Genomic DNA, 20,062 nt, shown 5'->3' on the forward strand with positions numbered 1-20,062 from the left:
GGAAATATTAAGACCAGTTGATATTCAGGCAGAGTTGACTCCAAACTTAGGACAGGGTATTAATATAAAGAATAGGAAAATGTCAATTCAAGGCTCACGTTACATGAGTATGTTGTGTCCTTTCACGTTACTGCCACAGGCCGGCCTCTCAGACCAGGTCTGTGCATCACCAGCATCATGGGAAAGCTCTCATTTTACATTTCCAGTAATGACTGAAAAATTTGGAAACTGGCCTGTGGTGAGCACAGATCAGCCAGCCAGCTGGTAATCTGTGACACTAACTTTTTCGTTAGCGGATTAGGTCTTTAGTTAATTTTGAAAACCATCAGTGGATTAATTAGGTTTCACTACATTTAGTTCCACTCCATTTAAGTGAGCTAAAAGTTTCTTGAAATAAGTTTAACAGTCGAAAATGTAAACCCTAAAATTATGAATGCTTGTTCCTAATGGATCTTATACAATCTTATCCAACAAGAGTGCTCTGAGAGCACAATATTCCCCACCGGCAAAGACTGCTTTGGCTGCTACATACTGTTAACTTTTCAAGAATTTGTACCAAGTTTCCTGAAATTCTTCCTAAAAATGTGTGAGCAGTGGATTTTGGAATGCAGGCACCAGCTCATGAAACTGGTGGTGTATAGATTTGTTAATCAAGGCCCATAACTCTGATAAAATGGGCCCAACTCAAATGAAATAATATGTGTATTACCAACAAGGTTGGGTAGGATTACTTTGAAAGAATACATGTGGATTACATGTATGTATGTACATACATTTGGATTACTTGTAATCTGATTATTTATGGATTACATTTCAAAGTAATCCTACCCAACCTTGATTACCAACTATAACAAGGACTTGTACCAAGTTTCATGAAATTCCTTCTAAAAGTGTGAGAGGAGTTGATTTCAGAACCCTTATACCCTTTTCGGGATGGACAGACAGAAATAGGCCTGACATAATCCCCCTTCGGGCTTTCGTCCAGTGGAGGATAAAAACTGACACATGGCATGAAGGCACCAAGCATCACCTTGAGGAGATGGAGCAGCAGAAGTCAAGTCAGAATAAATGCATTCATTACATTATAAAAATTATTTTCCATGTGTATTTTTAGTTCTTAATATTTCTTATTCATGGAATACATCCTATACTGTCATTAAAATGTATGTTGAGTGTAAAGTACTGTTTCATTTCATTGGTCACTTAATTATTTATTTACTTACTTTTTGATCATCATCTGATCTTGGCATGTTTAGCATGCCAAGATCAGGGAGATGTTTACACTACAATCTATGAAAATTCCATCACCAAGTCACCAGACATTATTAGTTGTGATGAACCGTAGGTCACGTTGCCCCTTGGATTTTAATCGAAATTTCTATGTGGATTATTTCTTTGTTGTATTTCATTCACCTGATATTTATTGTTTGTTTGCTTTATTGTTAATATGGTCAAAGCAGTTGCTCACCCCTCTGAGTCTGGTCTGCTGAAGGTTTTTTCCTTGCCACTGTTGCCTACATGCTTGTCAGGGGGATTGGTAAGGTTTGACCTTACCTTTGCCTTGGGGCAACTTATGTTGTAATTGGCACTATATAAATAAATTGAATTGAAATATTTAGCAGTTTATCCATTTAGTGTAATTACAGTTAACCTTTTGTTTAGTAGATTAGCGGTCAACGAAACTAACATTTAGGTTACTTATGCTCACCCCAGTAAACAGCACATACAGATGAAAATGGCTGCACCAACTGTCACACCATAAAAGATTCTCCCAAAGGCAAAATCAATACGCAGACATATACTGTACATTCACAATGCAAGTGAATTATTGCTCTAAAGTGCGATTTAGGAAGAGAAGCCCTGGGATTATAGTGTCAGTGAACAGAGCCTTGCAATTAGAGGAGAATCTACAGCTACTTGATTGATTCACATTGGAGTCCATTCATCGTCAGCTGTATTCTGGGGAGGGCAAAAACATGGGCTATAACAGAGGTGAAGTGAGGAAAATGTATTGTAATCACAGTACATTAATTTATTGATGCTGCAGTAGAAAGTACCAATAAAGGCCCCTACGGGACAGACTACAGTAGCTCGTACAGATTCTACAAGGAGAATTTAACAACCAATAAAAGTAATTCATTCGGGATGATTAGATGATGAATGTTCTGCTCTACTCTTCAGAGTTAATTAAAAACTGTCTGGAGCTTTAGTGTGTCATGCATTCAGAGATGCTTGAGATCTGACATTATACAACCCCTGTATTGGCAAAACTTAAGCATTGCATTGGTCACTCTGGTTGTCTTAAAGGTATATGGCCACTGAGCTTTACAAGATTCAAGGCATAAAAATAATTTGCTTTGACACCACTATAATTTATTTATTAGCCTTTAAGTAGGGGATTCATAATATTACATTACCAATAGAATGAAATTTGCATTGTCTAGAAAAAAAATAATAAAAAAGTTCCTCTGAAAGGTAAATTTTCAAAAGAACAGATGGCCTGGAACTACTGATGGCAGCGAAAATTGAGACCGACAGCGATGTCACAGATCACATCGGAGGATTCCCAGACTTGTGGAAAGCATTATGGGAAGAACGTTGTGGTAGCCAATCAGAGTAGAGAGGTACAATGATGTATGCTGGCTCATCTCACTCTGGCTCCTCCTCCGACACTGCGGAAAACGGCCCAAAACCACGGCGTGTATGTGTTTGTCTAAGATGTTTCTCATATATTATGTAAAAGCTAGCAATAAATAAACACTTCTACGACTAAAAAAAAAACAAAAAAAAATGTTTTTCTGACCTGATAGCACCTCTGGGGTGATTTACAAGACAATTCACAGATGTCAGCATCACATCAAGATAACTTGTGGTCGTTTCAAAAGCTCATGCATGTGCGTGCGCACACACACATACACACATACAAATATGTTCTCTTGATTAAAATGAGGTGTAATTTTCCAAGACGCCTCGAAAATAAACCCGTCATTATAATCCTTGGATTTCAGGAGAAACTAAATTTTATCATTTTAGTGAAATGTGGTTGGCCCTCTAGCTTTAATTTTTGTGACAAATTATTTACAAGATACAGGTTTCTGCAGGTTTCAGTGAAATACATAGGCAAAAACTAAAAAATTACCATGGAAATGAACAAAAAGTACATTTTGCCCATTACTCAATGTCTATTAAGGATATAGTATGGGAGGTAGGATCACTCTCTTTGCACCCCCCCCCCCCCCCCCCAAAAAAAAAAAAACCTTACATCAAACTTTTTTTTTCAGTTCTGAGAAGATCCAAGAAGACAATCAGGATCTTCCTGAAAATAAAAACTGAGCTCTGGCCAGACATTGAAGATAGTTTCCAAAATGGCCACAAAACAGCCCCCCCATTAAAGTGACATATGAACGATTTAACTGTCAAAAGTACTTCATGAAAACAAAGTTTGGGTTACAAATACATTTGTGACTAAATAATTTCATTCATAAGTTTTAAATTCAAAATTGTCAGTATTCTGGATTTTGTTATGTATTGATGTGATTTTGTCTGTTACTTTTCTGCTTGGGTTTGGTATTACTGCTTTCTCTTGTCTGTCACTTGGATGCTTGGTGGTGGATGGTACTCTTTTTTTCCACACCTTGTTCTGGATCTTTCCTGCACACCTGTTTCCTATTACCTGCTCATCATACCCTGTATTTAAGCCCCTTGTTTCTCTCACTTCCCCACCAGATCATTGTTTCATAGCCCTGATTGTTGTGTTTTGTTCAACCTGTTACCTTGCTGTGTTTTTGGACTGCCTGCCTGTTTTTTTTTTGGACCACACGTTAGCCTAATGTTTCTGCTACTGTTACTGTTTTTGGACTGCCTTTCTGTGTACTGAACCATTGTTCCAGTAAAACCCTCTGACCGAATCCCGTCTGTGTCTAAGCTTAGCATTTATGTTTAAATGAAGTATCTCAATTGTTATTACTCAGCAACATCAGGTTTTGATTTGAACTATTTAAATAGTTTACCTGCAAATGACCTCATTGAAAAGAGTTTAACAAAGAATCTGAGCTAAATGTTGAACCCTAAGGGCCCCTTCACACATAGTGCAAATTTGGAGGATTTGCGCAACCACATCAAGCAGCTGCTGTAAAAAGCTGCTATGTTTACGCATGCACAAAACCGTCACAGCATGTATTTTTCTTCATTTTTATTTATTTTTGTTTCACACCAGCTGCACGATGTGTAACCACATCGTGCAGCTGGTGGCACGGTGCAATGCACCGGCACTGTGCACGCCTGCCCGTCAACGTGATGTTTCGTGGTTCGCTCATACAAGCTGCTCCGACAGGTGTTGCCCTGAGTTGTACATATTTGCACTATGTGTGATGGGGCCCTAACGGTCACACAATGCAGACAGAAAATGGTTTTGTGAGTTGGGAATATAACCTCAGTACAAATACAGTAAGCCAAACACTTTGTAAATCTTCTATCCTCCTTGTTTTTGACTCCGATTTTTCTATTTTGACACGCAGTTTGCCAATCAGCTGACCAACAAACCTGTTTTTGGGAGTTTTACCTGCAGCCTGCCTGCCTTTCCCATTTGTGTTGTGCTACTTTACATCACTAAAGTGACTGAACTCGTACGTCAGTGTTTGTGTGCCACTACTGTGACTTTCAGGCACCACGTCAAACTCACAAATCTGAAGCAGTGTGTCTAGAACACAGTGATGTTCTGCTCCTTTTCTTTTTATCTCCTGTAGACAATTCCACATTTGTACCAATTCTTGCTGCGGCCGAGTGCTAATCCTCTCTAGCGTGTGCCTCCTCAGATATAGCTGTAATCATCAGCAGTTTCATTTCACCTAACAGCAAGACTTTCAACTGGGGAAGTCTAGTATTTTCTTCCCAGAACCTCTCTGTAAGATGAATACGTCAAAATCAAACACCAAAAGTAACTCCTTCACGGTCTGAGAAAGGAAATAATGTTTACCCTTCCATCGCACTGCCTGTGTACTTTTCCCCAGTGTCCCCTGCTGTGAAATGAAATTGAAATGTATGGAAGGCTTACTTGTCTCTTTGGTGGAGGCTTAAGGGTAGGCGTAGCAGTCTGGTTCCTCCAGGCCAGTGGGGGGCAGAACCACTCCACCTCGCTCAGGTAGATGAGGAAGGAGCAATCAGAACCATCCACACCATAAAAGGCATAGCAAGGGTCAGAGGTCCAACGAGCACGCATCCACTGGAAGGAAAAGATCAGAGAACCAACCTTTTTCACAAACGAGTTCACTTAAGAGAACAAATAAACGGAACAAGAATCAGGTATCCTCTTACTTTTACTGGAGGGATGTTTGAATGTTCTGATTTGTGTGAGGCTGACACAGAGCCTCCAGCACCAGTCTAAACACTTTCACCTCATTTCCATCTTTATTTAGATGCCATGTGGTGAGTTACTCTGCGATAATTATATGTACATAAGCTGTTTGCCTAATTAATAAGGTCTCATTTTGTTAAGCACTGGCTTCAAACAGAAATGAACCCAGAGCAACAGACTCCAAACAGATAAAAGTTCAAAAAGGGGTTTATTGCAAAAGTATGGGGTTACACACAGTGAGCAGAGAAGGACAAACACTAGGCTAAGCAGGACAGGCAGGGCTAGGTCAGCCACGCCCAGTCCACAGACACCGAACAAGAGAGACTGGGAACACAGAAGGGGAGACAGGACAGAACCTAACAGTATCCCCTCCCTAACAGAACAGGAGCCTCCCGATGACCCCTAGGGTATACCCAGGTGGTTGTGATGAAAGGCCCTCACTAAACCTGGGTTGAAAATAAAGGAGCGCTCCTGAGGACCATACCCCTCCCAATCCGTAAGGTACTGAAGACCCTGACAGCAGCCAGGTGAGGAACAGAGAACACATGATGACCTTCAATGACTCAGGGCAGGTGAAGGGGGCCTGGACAGTGAAAAAAGAGGGCTAGAAGAGGCTGGTTTGTGCTGGGAGACATGGAACGTGGCGTGAATCTTCAAATCGGCAGGGAGTTTCAGAGTAACAACGGTAGGATTAATGACCCTAACAATGGAAAATGGGCCAATGTAACATGGAGAGAGTTTGTGGGATTCAGTGAGCAGTAGAATATTCCTGGTAGGTAACCAAAATGATTGACCTGGTTGGTACGGAGGGGATGGGTTCTTGTATTTGTTAGACGATTGTTTCGTTGTCTCCCGGGTGGAAGCTCGTAGCCCAGGAAAGCCTCAAAGGGGCAGAGCTAGGGAGGTTGTTGTGGACATACTCAACCCAGAGAAGAAGCGCGCTCCTGGAGGTGGGGTCCGATTTGGCCATGCAGCTAAGCATGGTTTTCCAAACTCTGGGTGGTGCTCTCTGTCTGATCATTTGTTTGGGCATGAAAACCAGATGACGCACTCACAGTAACTCCTATTGCCTTGCAGAATGTCTTCCGCCCTTGGGAAATGAACTGTGGCGCCTGGTTAGAAACACTGTCATTAGGAATGTCATGAATGCAGATTACATGATCTGTCAAAAGATCAGCAGTCTCAAAAGCTGAGGGCAACTGTGTATCAACCACAGTTTTACCATTGGTGCAGGAAGCCCAGTGATGAAGTCCAAGGCAATACGTGACCAAGGTCTTCCTGGAGTGGAGTGGACCTGCTGAAGCCTGATGGGAGGCCTTACTCCGGGCACAGGTGATGCACGCTGTGATGTACTCCTAGGTGTCACTGCTTATAGACGTTGCCACCAAAAATGCTTCCAGAGCAAGGTCATGGTGCAGTTAGTGCCAGGATGACATGCAAACCTGGAGACATGGGCCCATTGCAAAACTCAGGAGCCGACTAAGTCATGCACGAATAAATGGTTTGCCGGGCCATTACTTGGAACAGGTTGTTGCTGCTGAGCATCTCGGACCATCTTCTCTATCCCCCAACTGAGCTGGGCAACAATGCACTCAGTCAGAAGGATAGTCTCAGGAGTCAAACCAGACCCTTCAGATGAATACTGGCAAGAGAGGGAATCAGGTTTAGTATTGAAGGAACTAGAAAGGTAAGTCAGAGTGAAATTAAAAGCGGCTAAAGAACAGTGCCCATCTGGTTTGTCAGAAGTTCAGTCTTTTGGCCGTTTGGATGTATGACAGATTTTTGTGATCAGTCCAAACCGCAAATGGTTGATGGTTTGCTTGCTCCAACCAGTGCCTCCACTCCTTCAGGGCCATCTTTACTGCCAGCAATTCCCGGTTTCCAACATCATAATTGCGGTCGGTGGGAGACAGGTGACAGGAGAAGAAAGTGCAAGGGTGTAGGTGATTATCAGTACCAACATATGGTGATAATACAGCGTGACCCCAGAGTCAGAATTATTGACTTCCACGATGGAGTGTTTGCTGTGGTCAGGCTGAATGAGAACTGGTGTTGAAGTAAACAACTGTTTAAACTTGTTAAAGGCCTTATCTGCCTCAGGAGACCAACAGAGCACATTAACAGAAGTGAGTCTGGTGATAGGTGAGGAAATCTTACTGTAGTCCCGCATAAAGCGCCTATAGAAATGGACAAACCCCAGGAACCACTGCAGTTCCTTCTGGGTCTTGGGAATGGGCCACACCTCCACAGCTTTGATCTTTTAACACGAACATGGTCTAACATGAACTTCCCACTCTGAATAATGTAACCCAGGAAAGATACAGCGTCAAAATGAACATCGTATTGAGAGATTGAAAAACTGTGGGGGCATTGGTGAGTCCGAAGGGCATTCAACCAACAACTTGCATTCAACAACATGTCCAAGGGGCATGTTGAAGGTGCTCTTCCATTCATCTCCTTCCTTCATCCGCATGATGTGACAGGTATTGCGCACACCTAGCTTGGAGAAGATCTTGGTTCCCACCAGTGGCTCGAAGGCTGAATTGATTAAGGAGACTGGATACTTATTCTTAATGATAATGTTATTGAGGCCTCGAAAGTCAATACAGGGTCAGAGAGTCTTATCCTTTTATCAACAAAAATGAAACCGTCCCCTAGTGGTGAGGATGATGGCAGAATTATTCCTGCTGCCAGGGACTCAGAGATGTATTTTTCCATCGTTTCTCGTTTGGCTGAGACAGCTTATTTAAATGGGAAGTTGGACCCCAGGTACCAGATCAATAGCACAATCATTGAGACGATGAGATGGCAAGGACAGAGCTTGAGCTTTACTGAGTGCCTCACCGAGATCATGGTAGGCAGGTGGAACCTTGGATAGATCAGGTGGGCTGGGTTGATAGTTGGAAGATGACAAGGCATGATAGGAGGGAGGCAAGGCAGAACTTAAGCATAGAGAATGACAGAGTGTTGTCCATCCACTAATTTTACCCAAGGTCCAGTCTATGTGAGGATTGTGCAGGTTGAGCCAGGGGTATCCCAAAACAAGAGGAGTCTGAGGTGCAGAGATAATGTGGAACATTACTGATTCTTGATGATTACCAGACATTGCCAGAGTTATGGGTGAGGTCTTGTGAGTTACCTGAGTGAAGGCCCTCCCAGCCAAAGCAATTGCAAAAATGGGTCTTTCCGGAGACTCCAGGCAGCAGCCCAAATGTTCAGACAATGAAGTGAAAGTCGGGAGGCTCATCACAAGCTGTTAATTCATACTTTGTTTACTCACTCTCTTGATGAAAACTCCCTGTAGCGCTGCATTATTCCACTGTGCATCAGCTGCTACAGTCCAAAACTCCACTGAGTAGATGGTGGACTCCCCCCTTTAAAACTGAGCAGCCAACTGAAAGCATTACCCTTGTGACTTGGGTGATCAAAAACCGCTTTGAAGTGATTCTCAAGATCTGAATAGGTCAGGGTACATACTACAGATTAACATTAGTACTGACCGGCTCAGACAGGACAAACTCTTTACCTCTTAATAACGACAACACAGAATGAATCTTAGCAGAATCTGAAGAAATAGAATTGGGACGTTGAACAAATATTAGGCCACACTGCAGCAAAAATCCACGACACAAATTCAAATCCCAAATAAAAGGCGCTGGATCACTTGCATGACATTCTGTAGCAGGGGTTGAAGCCACAGACTGAGCAGATATGGCAAGAGTTGAAATTTGAGGACCTGGGTGACCATGTTTTGGCTGTTTTCTAAAAGGGCTCTCAAAAATTGTTCATGTTGACCCAGCAGAGCTCCATGGCTGGAGAGAGGTCTTTGGGCTGAGTCTGTGAGGTCCATTGTGTGTCCAGTTTGTTAAACACAAGGCTTCAAACAGAAATAAACCCACAACAACAGACTCCAAACAGATAAAATGGCTAGGATTAATGAAAAAACATTAAAATACAGGGGTTAAAAAAGAGCAACAAAAACACAGAAACCAAGCTACAAAAGTTCATATTGGCCAAGGAGTTACCACGGCAGTTACAACAATGAACTGGTGATGAGTGGAGAGTGAGACCAGGTTTAAATACTACATCATGAGGTTGAGGCAATCAGTGTGTGACAGCAAGCAGGTGAGCTGATTAGGTGGAGGCAGAGTGGAAACCAGATCAACCATGCCCAGCTAAGCTATGCCCAGCTCAGCCCAGCCCAGCACACAGACCTGCACACAGACACTGAACAAGAGAGACTGGCACCACAGAGGGGGAGACAGGGCGGAACCTAACACATTTGTGTTAAGATGCTCAGCCAAAACATTGCGAATAAGCATCTCTGTCATGAATAACTTAATCGTTGGTCATGCAGGAGGATGGGAACATACCAGCAAAACAGCTTGACAGGTTCATGAAAGCAGGTAAAATTATGAAAATTTTAGAGCGCTAACCATGCCGCTTTTATATTTTAAGTGGTTTGGGTCAACATTGTTTTTTTTTGTTTTGTTTTGGGGGGTTTTTGTTCTTTGTTGCAGTTTTCCAAGTTGAGGAAAGAAACAACATCAAGAAAGGTTGATTTTGTATTGGATCGACTGTGGACCACCCGAAGATACAGTATAATTCATCTCCTTCCCACACAGCGCCCACTCTGCAGCCAGAGAGAGCCGTCAGTATCCATCTCATGCTCCAGGGTCCAAAGAATGTTGTTTTTAATAACAACAACAATAAAACTTTTAAAGTTTGCAAAAGGTTGTGAGTTCATGGTGATGCAAGGGGCCTGTGCACACCACAAACTATCTTAGATCACATTCTTGACAGCACACACCACATCAGAATATTCAGCAAATCTCAATTTTAATTTTAATCATCTAAAAACAACACTAATAATTAGAATGATGCAGCACGGTGCCTTAGTGGTTAGTACTGTTGCCTCCCAGCAAGAAGGTCATGGGATCGCTTGCCACCTGGGGCCTATCTGTGTGGAGTTTGTATGTTCTCCACGTCTGTGTGGGTTCTCTCCGTGTGCTCCAGCTTCCTCCCACATCTAAAGACATGCAGGTTAGGTGAAGTGGAAACTCTAAATTGACCATAGGTGTGTGTGCTATATGTGTCTGCGGCAGACTGGTGTCCTGTCCAGGGTGGACCCCTCACCTCACGTCCTATGATTTCTGATATCAGCTCCAGGGCACCCGTGACCCTTAATTGGAGTAAGCGGGTATAGAAAGTGGATAAATGGATAGTAATAATAAATAGCATGCTCAATTTTAGGCATGAACATTTTTGTGTATGTGGTCCCAACATGAAAACAAATATCCAAAGTTGCACCTTGTGTACTATTAATATACTTATCTGTAGTTTGAGCATAAAGTTAACTTTTACAAATATATTCTGACTGCAAACATTCTGTAAATACAATCTTTCTATCTGCACACAGTTTAATAAGATAAAACACTTCAGGATAAACTGTAATGCATAATTATCATCATCATCATCATCATCACTACAGGTGACCACTTTTTTAAGATTGCAAGATTTTCTTATAAATTGCAAGACTCCACAGATAGAAAAATGTCACCTGAATATAATATATATATATTTAAATCCAAGTGCCCTCTGTGCACGTGTAACTTCCATCACAGAGAAACTGGGAAGAGCTGACATTTGCCATTTGGTATGCTCATGTATTTTGGGTAAAGGATGAATGCCGCCAACACGGAAAGTTGATAGAACTGATATTTTTGGAGAAATTAAGGATATTCGGTAACGAGAGTGAACAATGGATGTTAATATAAATTAGTCAGTCTCTGGTGACCAGAAAAGCTCTGAACAAAGGAAAAATCTCAACCTTGCCAGTTGTAAAACATGGCATCAACTAAATGTGCCAAATAATAAATACAATAATTCACAAAACTTTCTCATTTTAATTTCCTGCACTTTCAGTTAAAATCATTGTAGAAACTTTGCATAATTTATTACCACCCTTGAAAAAATGTCAGCAACCTATTTTATAAACACTACCCAATCTAGAACCCGTGGATCCCCATGGGCAACTGCTACATATCTAACGTTTATGAATATTCATAAACGTTACATACTTAGCAGTTTTTTGTTATTTGTACAACTTTTAAGCACACTAAATGTCCTAAAACTATGGTACATTTTATATTTTTCGCTGTTACTAAGTTTTAATTCCTGCCTACATTCTGTTTATTCCTCACGATAACCTGCTATAATTATCTGCTGCTGCAATAACCCAATTCTCAGAAAGAAGACTTTAAATATCCTCTTATCTTATTGTACATCATTTATGTCATTGTATAAGCGAAAAGGCAAAGTGATGTTTGTACTCTGAGTGAGCGTTTGGACTTGCAGATATGAAGACTTACATCCATCTTACTGGGACAGTCTGGATATCGAGGATCTTTGGGGATCTCACATTGTCCTAATGTTCCTTCGCGAGCTGGAGAGGAAGAAACTGCAGTTTATTCATCATTATTGTGTTATAGTGACTACACCAACTCTAACAACAGACCACACATCAGGCACAAGCAAGAAGAAGTATGACAGTCACAGTAAGACATTGATGACGAGGACAAAGATGCATGTGAAGGTGGGTGGGTGGTGGATGGAGGATTTTGAAGAATTACAGCAAATCTGTATACAGATTTACCCACCAAATAAAAGCATCTGTTTGGGATTTCTGTCAAACATCCTGTCAGTCTTCACTCCACTCTCATGTTGCTCTTCCATCAATATAATCATCATCAGAGTAGGGTAAGAATACTTTGAAATGTAATCAGTTACTGAATAGAAAATTCAATCAGAGTACTTACAGTACAATGTAATCTTTTTTGTCACATTTTATTAAGCTTTATACAAATTTTGTACAGAACAAACAATAAGTAAATATGTATGGGTAACACATTGCTAATTGTTTTTCTTATAAGAGTGCCGTTTTACCACTTTTTTTTTTTTACCATTTGTGGTTCCTGTAGTCTGAGTCTGTGTGTGAGTTTTTCCATTAAAATTCTATCTTCTACAGTTGCTATCCATTGGTTTTTTGATGGCACGTCAGTCTTCTTCCATTTCCTTGTTATACACTTTTTTAGCTGCTATCAACATTATCTTTATCAGATATTCATCACATTTATGGATTGTGCCATCACAGAAATTACACCAATATAACAGTTCGGGTTTCAACGGGATTGTGTATCCCAATACTTGACACAGGACACGACAGTTTTCCAAAAGTTTAAAAGTTTTGGACATTTCCAAAATATATGTGAGTGGCCAACATCTACTGCCCCACATTCCCTCCAACAATTCTGGTGCCTTTTTAAATGTTTACTTTTCATCAAAGGTGTAATTAAAAAAGCGTATGAGATTTTTCCAGGCAAACTCCCTCCATGTCCGGGAGCTGGTAGTTGTATGGTGGAATTTACACATATTTATCCAATCCATATCACTGATCACAATGTCAAATTCTGTTTCTCATTTTGCTTTTATTTTTAGAGTTCTGTGTTTATCTGTGTTTATTAGGGCTTTATATATCGCTGAGATTATCCTAATAGGCTAATAAAATATGAGTCCTAATAAAATATGACTCTTTCAAACAGAAGGACTCATATTTCTCCTGTTTTAAAGTCTCTTCATTGGCTCTGAGGGTCCCTCGTACCCACTTTAAGACCCGAGGAGATCGCTCTTTCCAGGCCATTGCACCGAGGCTCTGGAATGATCTCCCTTTGTCTCTTCGTTCGCTGGACTCTGTCGATGTTTTTAAGAGCAAACTTAAAACCCATCTGTTTCTCCAGACATTCAAACCTTAGTAGTGAGAGGGCTGTTTTATGACCACTGTGTGTGTCTTAGCATTATTTTATTGTGATGTACATTGTACTTTATTCTCAGAATTTTTATCTGTGTGTGGCTTTTGTGAAGCACCTTGTGACTTTCCTTGTCTGTGAAAGGTGCTATATAAATAAATATTACTTACTTACTTACTTACTTACTTACTACTAATACCTTTGTAAGCTTTAGCTAATTTACAGTGTAATCTGAATACTAATTTACAATGTAATCTGAATACTTTTGAATTACTTCAGAATCAGTTACTGAAAATGATGCACTTCACATTAAAAATGGACAACCACAAATATTTTTTAATCAGAAAAACTATGAATCAAATTATAAATTAGTGATCAGCTAATGCACTCTGATGTGAATTTTGTGATATAAAAGGTTTTCATTTTTAGTGTAACTCACAGTGAACTGTAAATGAAAAATCTTCAGAAATCATTTTCGCACAGTTTTAAAAATTCACAAATATAAAGGTGCCCTTCTGCATCAACAAAGCAGGTCTGTTTCACAAACCAATCTTGGGGTTTGTGCAGCAGGACAGTAGTGTTACTGGAGGCACTGGAATATAGTAGTGCTGTTGTTACATATGATCACTCATTCATGCTTCCTGTGTCGCATCATGAACACAATAACATGGGATGTTTGTGCATCCTGCTGCTGTGACATTTTACTAACAAACATGACAGCTGTGTTGTTCATTTGGACTCAACTGCACCATCTCTGTCAAGCTGATATGCAGTACATCAAAATGTCTTATCACTTCCGGGCTTATTTCTGAAATTACTGTTGAATTATTACTAGTACTACTATAATTACCAGAGGGCATCAAATATGGCCATCGGGTATTGTAAAGACTTTGCGTCCATCCATCCATCTGTCCGTCTGTTTGTGCATAAATCCAGTCAAATTACTGCCAGAGTCTCCAAATTCACAGGGAACATTCTTGGGACACAGACCTTGGGTATGTTCAAAAATGGCTAACCTTGACCTATTTTAAGAGGTTCAGAAGTCACCTTCTATTTCATTTCTTTATTTTCTTTCTTTCTTTTTTTTTTTTTTTTTTGGCTTGTTTTTTGAGGAGAGAGGGTGCCAGCCAATCCGAGTACAGAGGCCCCGTGATGTCAGTGGTTGGTAGTGGTGGGCACAGATAACTAAAAAATTAACTTCAATAACAGATAATCAGATAACTGAAAAGTTATCTTTGATAAAGATAAAATGATAAACCACCCAAAAATGTATCGGAAGCTACAGATAACTGATAACCGATAAATTCCAATATTGTCTCTGGTACATTTGCAACTACTAACAAAGTGAATTTGAGTTTTAACACCACGATCGCTTCTGGTAGCATCAAAAGTGACAACAGACCCAAACAATGAGCCCGCATTTCTGTCTTTGAACATCCTGGCCCCTGCTGGAAGCTCTTGTTTACTACAAGGCTTCTAGCACAGAAGCAAGCTGAGAGCAGCCGCAAAGCTCAGCTCTCTACCCAATCACAACACTCCGGTCAGGCAGAGGTCTTGGAAACTGACTTATGGTTTTGATTTATAAATAACATTAATACCGATAGAATAACTCCATTAATGTCAATTCTGTCATTTGTACAAAGTTAAAATATAACATATATCTTTTAATGTTGAATAATGCACTAATTCTGAAGTTCTGTAAAAAACACAGACAGATCGCAAAAGATTCTGGGTAAAATGTGCCTCTTCTGCTAAACACTGATTGGTTACATAATCATAATGTAAACCAGCAAGTTAATGTGACATGTGTCGTGTGTTGGTGTTTACAGATAAATGTGCTTTTGTAAAATATTCCAGTTTTTTATTTGTAAAAACAGGCATTTTTATGGAGCCCTGGAACTGTCATCACAAAATGTTTTGCATGTGGAGAGAATATGCGCTCATTTTATTATGTTGTGTGCACGTTTTATTATATTGTGCAGACGTTTTATTATATTGTAAAACGTACACTCAATAATGTCTTGACACATAAGTGTTGGCTATTCGCCCTATTGACGTTTCAAATCCCACAAAACCTCAGAGAGGTCGCCGCGCTGTGAGATCTCAGTACCATTGAGAACTGCATTGAGACGCTCTGATCACGCTGCACTTTAACCGCAGCACACAGACAACACCATTAACATCGCAACATAAAACTATTTTTATATTGTGCCTAAAACGCTCGTGAATATATTCTCTGGGTTTATAGGCATTGTTATTGCATTTGTTTTAAGTAAATATGGCAGAATCACAGGCTGTCTCCCCGTTATTTTCAATGGGAGCTGCTGTGAGCTACGCTCGCTTCCTGATCATGTCGTTCTGGGGGAAAGTGAAGTTTGCTCTTTAACGTCTTGATTATTGTTCTTTACAACACTGTTTGTCCTCTTTGTTCCAGACTAATATATATAATATGTCTGAAATTCGGTTTGTGTTTATTAAATTCCACACAGATTAAACGTAACAGACATGGATTATTTGTTATAATTGTTTAGCAAGTTTTCAGGGTATCATGCAGCAGTCTCTTATTAACGAGACGAAAAGTATGTGAAGGTGAAGCAGTTCTCCTTTGCCTGCAGAGGATAGAGTGGTTTCTTCCTAAAGCAGCTAGGTGCTCAACTGATTTGAAGTTTTATAAATATTTGTAGCTGTTTAGCTTTATTTACCACGTTATCGGTCTAAAAATTATCGGACAAAAATTTATCGGAAGATAATTAGTCCGATGATGGTTTTTAAAGTTATCTAAAAAGATAATCCGATAATGAAAACATTATCTTCGATAGTTATCAGATTATCGGAACTGTGCCCACCACTGGTGGTTGGTCCTGCTAGCTGTAAACTGTATTGTTTTTGTGCAAATATAACCGAATATAACCTCTTTGTCATATATTATGTAAAAGCTAGCAAGAAATAAACACTTGTAAAACTGAAAATGCTGTTTTTGGAACCTGATAACACCTCTGGTGTGACTTACAAGACACTTTGCAAACAGTGTGCACGCTAACTTCCGCTAAATCAAAACTAACTTATGTGCTTGTGAAAAGCTCATGTAAACCCTCCTGCAGACGCCATTAAATTTAGGGATGTCCCGATCAGGTTTTTTTGGCCCCGATCTGATTCCGAGTCATCTGATTTTGAGTATCTGCCAATACCGAGTCCTGATCCGATACTTTAAAAAACTGAATGAACAATGAAGAAATGCTAAATATATAATAATTTCATTTTAATCACCTTATTTTATTATTTATCACTTAAACAGTGCACTTCTGCTTGAGGTAGCTTGAACAATCAAGTAATAATCTACCAGACTTAAAAAATGTACAAATTTCCATGTTATTTTATTTGTCTAAAAATAAACGTCCAAGGTTCCGTATGTTAAACAAGAAATTATCTAATCTGAAATAACAAGTGGTTTTAATTTACAAATGAAAGGTTTCTAAATAACCATTTATTGATTTAGCTATTTTAATTACAAGTGTTCTAAACACTTTTAAACAGTAATCAGAAATTTTGAGGTAACAAAACAACAACAAAAAACATTTCCAAGGATTTTTCTTCAGACACGTGGTTTCTGCACTGATCTGTGGTTCAAATCCCCGCCTGACTGGAAAATCACTAAGGGCCCCTGGGCAAGGTCTTTAATTCCCTATTGCTCCCGGTGTGTAGTGAGCGCCTTGTATGGCAGCACCCTGACATCGGGGTGAATGTGAGGCATTATTGTAAAGCACTTTGAGCATCTGATGCACATGGAAAAGCGCTTTATAAATTCAGTCCATTTACCATTTGTACAGATCAGTGGTTTCTGCCACTAGTCTTCCGTGTTTTGGCCCGACGCATTGTTCCTATTGGACAGCGCAAAGCTACGTCACAGCTCAGAGCGTCAAAAGTTCAAAAGTCAACTTGAAAAGTAAAAGGAAAAAAAAAGTGTCCCTCTGATGCTTTATCAGTGTTCAACAAGTTCAGAGCAGCGCAGTGAACATGAATGAAGACGGAAGCTCTTTAAGATGTGCTCCTAAATGTGATGAGTGCACACATCGCTTGTGCAAACCATCTCTCACTCCGTTTTGAAGACAAACGATCACAGGACAATTTGTTTTTTTCTTTTTGTTAATCAGATGACAGATCGTCGTCCTGAGGACTTGGTCAGCACCGGGTCCCGCTGCGCACAGAAGGATGACTGAGCAAGTGTTTCGGTGGGAAAGTGTCCATCATCCTCTTGTCATTCCATCGAGGCGTCAGGCTGAGCGCATAAACACACAAACAGCAGTTCTGCGAAAGAAACTTTGCGTGCGTAACTCCCCCACCTCTGTCCGGTTGAACTTATGTTTTTTCTTTTGTTCAATTAAAAAAAAAGATTGGGTTGAACTTTGACTGCGTCAGCCTGCCGACAAGCGGCAATGCGCGCTCCTGTCAGAAGCGTCACGTCAAAAGCCGAACTAAAACAACGCTTCTGACGCCTCTAAAAAGCAACGCATCTCACACCTCTGATGCTTCCGACACTTGAAAGGCCCAATAATCTGTAATAATGAGCCTGAAATAGTGATGATCAAAATAATGAGGATAAAATCTATATCAGATTCCTGATCAGGATGCAACGTCCAATTTCGATCAAGTCTGAAACCACGTGATCGGGCCCGATTTCAGATCACGTGATTGGATCGGGACATCCCAAATTAAAATGTAAATATTGTTTATGATTGATTGATTGAGGGGCTTTACTGAACATGTACAAATTGTACGTAAGACACTTGTCAAACTGAAAACGCTGTTTTTGGAACCTGATAACGCCTAAGGAGTGACTTACAAGACACTTTGAGGACGTTAGCGTGCACACTAACTTCCGTTAAATCAAAACTAACTTCTGTGCTTGTCAAAAGCTCATGTATACCCTCCTGCAGATGCCATTAAAATGTAAATACTGTTTATGATTGATTGATTGAGGGGCTTTATTGAACATGTACAAATTGTATGTAAGACAATAGCCTATAATTATTAATAATAATACATGTAAATAACAATAAATGTAAAATGAATTTTATATATATATATATATATATATATATATATATATATATATATACATACATACATACATACACACACACACACCTTGCATTGGGATACCAATCAAGCAATTGCAAAATATAAAGAAAACAATGAGGGTATTTTAGCATTGAGTTATTTTAAGTATTCTTGGCCACTTTATTTTTGCTTGTTATAACAAGCAAAACATTTCAGCATTGAGATGGATAGCCCTATCCTGCACCTAGTGCAAAGTGCAATCATTATTGTCATTTCCACAGCACACTGTTGTGGTTTTCACAAACAAGCCAGCCCAGCCAGCATGTGAGCTGTCTCAATATAAAGTAGAATACACTCAGGTGAGCACCAATAGGAGTGCTGGTTTAAAAATGAGGTGTGATCAGGTGAAGTGCTGGTGCATGAATATAATATTGTATCAGGATACATTTCTGCCATGGTGCAGCAAAAATCTCTCTCTCCTTCTGATTGAAGGTAAACAAAAGCTGAGCAGCACCATGGCAAAAACCATGGAAATAGAGACTGGAATGGATGTCACGTGACTACAGGCGTGCCGCACGGCGGCCATTACTAAGAGTGGAGAGAGCGCCTTGAGCCAGTGCTTCACCATCAACTGCACCAACTACAAAAACAAATTCTCAAATACTAAAATGAACTGTACAAGAGCCTTAATGTAATTATGTAAAATAAATGTCTATTTTAAAGTTATGTCGCAATTTAATATCGATATACTGAGACTATAACTCAACGCCTAAGTTCATTAAGCTGTATTCACATGCATACAAATACGGAAACAAAAATGTTTAAATATATTTATGTATATATACACTTGCAGTGTTGTTTAATATGATATGTACATGGTGGTCACAGGCGGCATTTAAATTTTAACAGTGTGGTTGGAGGGGATGGAGGAGGTACCTTTTACCCTGACTGAGGATCAAAAGTCATAAATTCTGAATGGCTTTATATCTACTTGTAATAAAATGTTAGTAAAAATCATATATATGTTGTCATTAAAAGACTAGCAATAATATTACAGTGGAAAAAGCAGCAAGGTAAATGAGCACAATGGCAAGGCATACTTCAGATTTATATTTTAATACATAAGGATTTTTTATCCAGGCATGTATGGGTTCATTAGAGCTTTAACTCAGCTTGAATACAACTTACAAGGCTTCATTTATAAAAATCCATCGAGAATTATGATGACAGGAAAAAAAAAAACATCACAGTAAATGAACAGAATGGCATATTTTCCCCAAATTTCCACACTTTACATAACACATTTTTTTCTACCCAGACATGTATGAGTTCATTAGAAGGATCAATTAAAGGGCTTTAAAACAAGCCTACTTTTATTAAATTCTGTTAACAAATAGCGACAATAGAGTGAGAAAAGCAGCACGGTTTGTCGTAATTTCCCCAAATTTCTGCATTTTACATAAAAGTTTTTTTTGTTACTCACACATGCATAGGTTCATTGGAAAGAGCTTTCAAATGGCTTTAAAACAAGCCTACATTTATTAAAATCCATTAAGTAAGTAAGTAAGTAAGTAAGCTTTATTTATATAGCACTTTTCACAGACCAAGGTCACAAAGTGCTTCACACGATATAAATAGACAATAAAAACAACACATACAAATATAGAACAATAAAATAAATTGACACTAAAATGCCAGTTTAAAAAAATGTGTCTTTAGTTGCTGTCTAAAAACATCCACAGAGTCTAGTGAGCGAAGAGAACAGGGAAGCTCATTCCAGAGGCGAGGTGCCACAGCTTTAAAAGATCTGTCCCCTCGAGTTTTAAAACAAGTTCGGGGAACCATC

The 20,062-nt window shown here is 39.6% G+C and overlaps 1 protein-coding gene across 1 annotated transcript in view; it reads right to left on the bottom strand.

The window, feature by feature from the left end:
* LOC117527670 (alpha-1,6-mannosylglycoprotein 6-beta-N-acetylglucosaminyltransferase B) overlaps nucleotides 1–20,062 on the bottom strand; it is a 275,993-nt gene that overhangs the window by 160,659 nt on the left and 95,272 nt on the right. The window contains 2 exon segments of the mRNA XM_034190115.1: nucleotides 5,054–5,221; nucleotides 11,725–11,798. Of these exon segments, the coding sequence (XP_034046006.1) occupies nucleotides 5,054–5,221; nucleotides 11,725–11,798 (242 nt within the window).

Source organism: Thalassophryne amazonica, chromosome 16, assembly GCF_902500255.1.
Source record: "Thalassophryne amazonica chromosome 16, fThaAma1.1, whole genome shotgun sequence".
Lineage (NCBI taxonomy): Eukaryota > Metazoa > Chordata > Actinopteri > Batrachoidiformes > Batrachoididae > Thalassophryne > Thalassophryne amazonica.